At 39.7% G+C, this 6,785-nt stretch overlaps 1 protein-coding gene across 1 annotated transcript in view; it reads right to left on the bottom strand.

Annotated features, from left to right (window-relative positions):
• Window positions 1–2,971: 2,971 nt before the first annotated feature.
• Window positions 2,972–6,785, bottom strand: part of sdk2a (sidekick cell adhesion molecule 2a) — a 144,088-nt gene continuing 140,274 nt past the window's right edge. The window contains exon 45 of the mRNA XM_036590606.1: window positions 2,972–5,050. Within this exon, the coding sequence (XP_036446499.1) occupies window positions 4,649–5,050 (402 nt within the window). The 3' untranslated portion in view covers window positions 2,972–4,648. The remainder of the gene's footprint in view (window positions 5,051–6,785) is intronic.

Below are 6,785 nucleotides of genomic sequence, written 5' to 3'. Positions count from 1 at the left end.
TGAATTGTTAAAGTTTTAAAACATACCGTTCACCCTTCAGACCATAAATGCAAATTAGTGTGCAAAAATAAATAAATAAATAAATAAAAATGTAATTCTGTTTTTATGACGTCACCAGACCCAACCAGTTTACCTATATCCGCCTTTTTTAGCCTTCAGCAGTTTAGCCCCGCCCATCTACCCTGAAGTTTAAAGAAGTGTTTCAGCCCAGAATGGCAGCCAATATCATGTACATATGTCAGTCTTAATGGCACAGCTAAAAAAATAGCCCAAGAGGTTGGAAAATGGTCCTGTAAAATGAATTACAACTGTTTGCGGTAAACCACACAAGCATAAGATCATGGGCCCTTTCAACATTATTTAACACTTACTTAACCAAGGTTTTGTCTGTAAGCAAAGGTCAAAGAACAAATCAGTTGTAAAATTCAGCTGTAAAATGTTATTATATTCCACTTCTTCCTAGCTTTGATCAACAACATAGTAACATTTTACAATCAGTTTGCTTTATTTAAGCAAGGCTTAACCATTTCATTTTAACCTGATTCTTACTGACAGTTGTAACCTGGGAAATATGTGCGAGACAAAAGAAATGTGTTGTAATGCATTCTTAGTTGATGACCTATCTGACCAGCCTTTGAAAGCATTCTCTTAATTGAAATGCAATACACTGACAGGGCGCTTACAGTTGAACGATTGCTGGCCATCTTGCTGTTTGAAGACTTGGTCAGCACCCTCAGGTTTGAGATCATTTGTGTATTCACATGATGAATGGTTATTTTTCAAAAGCCCACTGTGGGTGTAATTTGCACCTCTGCCGTGGGCCTCTCGGGAGATGTATCCTCTTGCAAGACAAAGCCTTAGGCAGTGGCACTTAAGAGGAATGGAATTTCTAAACAGTTAGATCATTACCCGTGGTTAGGAGTAATGCTGTTATCAAGATCAGGTATCAGTTTTCCAAAGAGAAAGTTTTGTGTACAGATGGTTTAATGGATGACTTAATAGTCCACTAAAAATAAAGACGTACAGTTACCCCATTTATCACTTGATGGCCAGAGATCTGTAGATGTGTAGCTAAAAGAGCAAGATGGGCAAAGTTCCTAAGTTAGACATATGTCATCATTTCATTAAGAATTTCATTCATATACAGAGGATGTGAAAGTATTTTTGTTCATATTTAAAAGTAATTTCCTCTATTTGGCCGTGTTCCCAGCTTTCAGAACCGAATTCAGCACAGTGGTGGAGGCTAATGAGTATCTGTCAGTTCAGAGAGAGTTACTTCATGTGAAAATGATGGCATGATTTGATAATTGCATTAAATTTTGATCAAAAAATACTCGCACAACAGAGTGGACCAAGAGGTAATACAGTGGACAGGCTGTGACATCAGAACCATTTGGCTATGTTCTCTAATGCTGCATTCAAGTGGTGTTGAAAACTGGTAAACACCAATTTTCTGACTTGTAAATTGCACTCAAAGTCACATTTGCAAGTGGGAAATTCAGGATTTTACACGGTTCAAGACATTACAAAATGTGACGTATGATGCAACTTTTTTGATGGTGAATATGGTAAACTTGGTGGTGAATGTGAAAAAAATATACCGGATGCCCTTCTTTGCCTTCTTTTCTATGTGATGGGCATATTTTAACGAACACTTGAATAGAGTCAGGTCATATTTACTAGTTATCTCTCTGGTAGACTATGTACAACCTTCTGATGTACACCCCAACTCAGCATAATAATCTCAGCCAGCACAGCAGTGGAAGTGGAATATCAGTATGAGGAGAGTTATCTCGGATATCGAGAGGTCTTGTGTTTTGCAGAAGACAGATGAGCTTTACCCATAATCCCTTTACCTCACAATTGAGTTTTCATTCCTCTCCCTCCGGACACCTCTTCAGTAGCCCAAATGTCCAGATCAATGCTTTTCGGTCCGGAATAAAGAGATTATCTCCAGACGAGCTCTCCCACCCTCCCACTGCGTCCCGGCACGGTTTCTCTGGATCTTTATGAATTTTACACTCACTTAACATTCTCATTCAGCCCCACTCTACAGGCCATGGCCGGAGGAAGAAAAGGAGGCCAATGCTGCTCATATGGATCAAGTGTCATTTCTCTTCATGGATCTGACATTGATGGTGACAGAGGGAGAGGCTTTCTCATGATAGAAAAATCTGAAAGACAAAAAGTTTGAGGAAGAAAGACAATGTGACCCAATGTGTTGAAACTGCTGCACAGAAACAATTTACAATTATATTTAAAAATACACTGAATATGTATGTACAGATTTAAGAATAGCTTGAGAATGTTATGTTGGCCAAAAGTGTTCAACATTTTATTGAGTTGATTGCAAAGGGCAAAATACAAGGGGTCCTGAGTGACCCAGGACCCCTTAATTAACCTCTTGGACCCTGTGAATGTCTCAAAATAAAAATTGTAGGGGGTCCCTGAAAATGAACTTCTTATAACATTATGCTCTCCATTAGGGAAAAACAGAAGCTCGAATACACATTCAGGAAAAGGTCATTATTTAGCTTCTTTACCCACAATCAACGAGCTTCTGTCTTTGGTATTCTAAACTAACTAGATCTGCAGCACTGGTCTGCCTCAGGGTGGCACTATAACAAATTGGTTCACCCAGTTGGTCCTTCAAAGCCTAGCAACTGTAACTAAGTACTTTACAGAACACCAAAGCATACTTATAAATATGAAAACCTGCCTCCCAAGAGACTGCTGGAAAGAATGAATCTTTACTCTTGTTTCTCAAACCAAAGACCCCCTGAATATCAGCAGGTATTTCACAAACTGGTTGATTGTAATGTTCCAGAATGCGGTTGAATGGCCAGCTTCAGATCAATGCATCACAATGCATTTTTACAGCCCGATTCCTTTTATGACTGTAAACTTTTACAGCCACCAACTGACTGACTTATCAATTTATTTACAAGAAAAAAGAGACCAGCAGAGGCACTGAAAAATAAAATAATTTATTTTGGAAAAGAACCATGAGCTGGCCCATTATAATTCCTTAAAGGATTTGTACAGTGATGGTCACCTCACAGAGAACAAGACAGGAGATAGTGTGGGTCGTGATTTATCGTTAATTTCAGTTCTTCAGTTCTTCCAAAGGAATTCCACGTAGAATCGCCGCCTCGCTTTGTAAGTTCGAATATAAAAGCGAATGATCAAATGATCATAAATAAATTAAGCATATCTGTCATATATGTAGGCATATGTGCACACGGTGTCACACTGTGAACTGTAAAAACACATTCTACAATATATTCAGAGAAATACATACAACGCAAAAAGAAATAACAGACATTATTTTTCAGTATTTCAGTCATTTTCTTGGTGAGATGATATCTTCTGTTCTCTGAATCTGGGCGATGTAATCCGAACACATGCGGACAGATGACTGTATGTTTGTCATTATTAGCGTTATCTGTACAAATCATTTGAATAGAAGGGCAGTGGGTTCCCTCCTGGTCTCCTCCTATACATGCAGCTCCGAGGTTCAGCTCTTCTTGACGAGCAATTGCCATATGCGCTTAATCGCCCACACAATAACAAAAATCAAGTGCTGCTTCGTGGAGTTACTAGTTGTTCGTGTTGTAACCTGGTTTGGTGTCATGTTCTCTTTTCATTTCACAGAAATAATAAAACTCTACTGCTTTTCAATTTTGCTCTGGAGAACTGAACCAGTTCTCACAGTACTATGTAGTCGCCTGCCCATTGTCCGGGGTAAAGTGATATCACAGTCTGACAACGGTCCAAGTCTCACCTGAACAGCCTTTCCTGGGAAATCACCTTTTTAGATCCATGACTATGAACACAACCATACCTTTTGCATGACAGAACACAGCGACACAACAAAAAAACGACTAGCAACGACTTTTGCAGTATCCACAACTTCTAGCGTAGCAATAGCTCAGGTAATAGCTCAAGGTTGATTTATTACTGAAAATAGCATCGTGGCTAAGAATAAAGGGTTTTAAACCATCACTGAAAACTGAAACATATTCAACCCAAGAAGATCATATCCTCTTGTCCAACCAGTACATTTAGCTGCGGTACTATGCTTTGAGCAAAGTGCTGTCATAAATGGAAATGAATAAATGCATTAAAATGAATGTTGCACAAACTCCCCGGATTTATGTATTTATGTACACCTGTGATGATTATCACTTTGGGAAATTTGTAGCATTACATGCAAAGCCTATGTCGCAGTTTTCCTACTCCTGTTTAAATATTTGTTGTTTCTAGTCTCTTTCATTCACATAAGTCCTACCTTTCATTTTAAAAATAGCTTTTTTATCACTCTTTCTGCAGTTTAGAAATATCTCTGCTTAATCTTTGTTTAGAAGTGACTGGATAAATGACTATGTTGATCTCAAACAACAACACATTCCCACTGAATGATTGTCTGTTTTCGAATGTTCTTACACACATGCGCACACACACATACACTCACGGAGGGGTGAAATAAAACAAAAAAGCAGCCAAGGATGTATGTCCAACACTTAGTAACACCTCTATAAATAAAACTGTCAAAAAAAAAGAAAAAAAAACAACCACAACAGCGATGTAGGAGGAGGAGTCCCAGCCAGGCGCATTGTGATTGGGTCATTGGAACGAGAGTCTTGTATCAAACGAAAGAGGAGAAGCCCGTGGCGGGCGTCTGGGTGGAGGCCCCCAGGCTGCTGGGGGGCCGGTAGAGGGCGTGCTGGCTGTGGGCCTCGGAGGACAGCAGAGAAGGGGTGGGAGTCCGGCTGCCTTTGGGCCTGAAGAGAGTGCCCTGGCCTTGGGGCTGCGGGGAAGGCGTGCTGTGGGGCAGCAGAGGGGGCAGCGGTGGCAGAGGAGGGGGGTGGGGGCGGGACTCCTGCTCCGCCACACCGTCGGGCTGCCCATAACCGTACGCCGGGGGGCGGGATACGCCTTTCTGCTGCCGACGCCATGAGTTGTAATAGGTGGGATCGCTGATGTAGTGGTTAACGAAGGAGTGGGTCTTCTGCCGGTTCGGATCCATCTCATATTCGCTGTCGCTGCCCTGCGATTGGATGGAGGGAAGACAAAAAGGAAAAAAGTTACTTTATTAGTAGGCAAAAGCTTCATATACTTGGTAAAGAGGGAAGACAAGAAGAGGAAATGGTACTTTTCATCAGAGGAGGAAATTACTACAAACTACTTTTGTTACAGTTCATAATGTATGAATATATTTAATTAATAGTAATTTTACTATTTTAAGTTTATTTTAAGAAAGCATTCATTCAATTTGTAGCAACTGCTATAAAAATCTCTATAAAATATGTGGTTTTCACAATTCAACTTTCAAACTGAAGAAGCAATTAGCTGCCTGGCTAAAAACCCCAGCATGACCATGTTGTTTGACCTGCTAAACCAACACCAGCTCAGTATAAACCAGCTTAGACCAACATGGAATTCACGCTGGTCTAAGCTGCAGGGTAATCTTTAGCGAAATATCTAAATCTGTGGGTATTTTTCTTCAGTATTTTTACTTTCATTTTGTCATTTCAGAATAACAAGCATGACAACTCTTTATTAAACCTGAAGTTGTTGCCTGCTAGCTAGCTAATTTAGCTAGCATCCATGGCAAGCTGGCGGATTAGCTTAGGTTGCTAATAAATCTAATGAAAGTTTTAGCATTGGACCTTCTTTCTTCAAGGTGAATATGAACCTAAAGTAACTGGTAAATATTTGAGTAGTGTTTCAATACATAAATCATTTACATGTACCTAAATAGATGTACTTGTATTCAGTACTCTTACTAAGGTAGGAATTTTCAGTACTTTTGTCACTGCTGCTTTTAGTGCATAGACTTCATGGGCTTCTTTAATGATAAATCGAAACTTTAGGGCAGGGGACCCAATACTGGGTCTGGATTACCCCCAGCCCTACATATTTTGTGTGTTTTGCCAATGTTAACATCTAATAACAAGCCCTTTTCTTGATGTTGAAGTGAGTGTGCAGGATAAACACAACACTGGGCAGGGCATGGATATACCAGGAACCACTCCAGCTGGGAACCACTGGTTTAGGGCACCATTAGGAGGAAAAATTATACAGAGATATTTGATAAAATTATAAGAAATGTGCTACATGTTTGATAAAAGATATCAGTTTTTAGGGACTGCAAAGAATTACATCAAACACCTACTTAAAATTCACTGTAGCTAACACACTACCCAGTGTCTATTCTCTCTAAAACACTAACTTAATCAATGGATATTAGAGGGAACTGACAGCAGCTACACAGTTCTATTACTATGGTCTCTAGAAATGCTAAGGAGAAGTCACCACTAGACTAGCACACAGATGGGACAGCATGGCCTCACCCAAAACTCTGTGGAGCTGAGATCTTGTATGAAAACACAAGATCCTCCTAAATAGGAAAAAAATCACGTTATGATGTTTGGTGATAGGAGCAAGACTAATCGATAAGAACATGAGATGGAATTTGATATGCTTTTAGCCTCTTAAATGGCCAGAGCCAAGTTTTATTACACACTTCTATAATCTAAGAAGAGTTCAACCAGTTTGCATTGTAGTTATTAAATAATAAGCCTTAGTATGTAATAAGCCTGGGATTAAGGGGTTAATGACCTTTGAAGAATAAAGTATCTAAATTTTTTTGGAGCAATGCTGTGTGAGAGTAGTCCAGTGATAGTCAGAGAGTCTGGTGGGCTTCATCACTCAACATCTGACAGGAAAGTGACATTTAAGTGACATGCAGAAAACACATCTGCATGAAACAAAGCATACTT

This window comes from Colossoma macropomum, unplaced genomic scaffold (genome assembly GCF_904425465.1).
Source record: "Colossoma macropomum unplaced genomic scaffold, Colossoma_macropomum, whole genome shotgun sequence".
Classification (NCBI taxonomy): Eukaryota; Metazoa; Chordata; class Actinopteri; order Characiformes; family Serrasalmidae; genus Colossoma; species Colossoma macropomum.
This window is presented reverse-complemented; position numbering and strand designations above follow the sequence as displayed.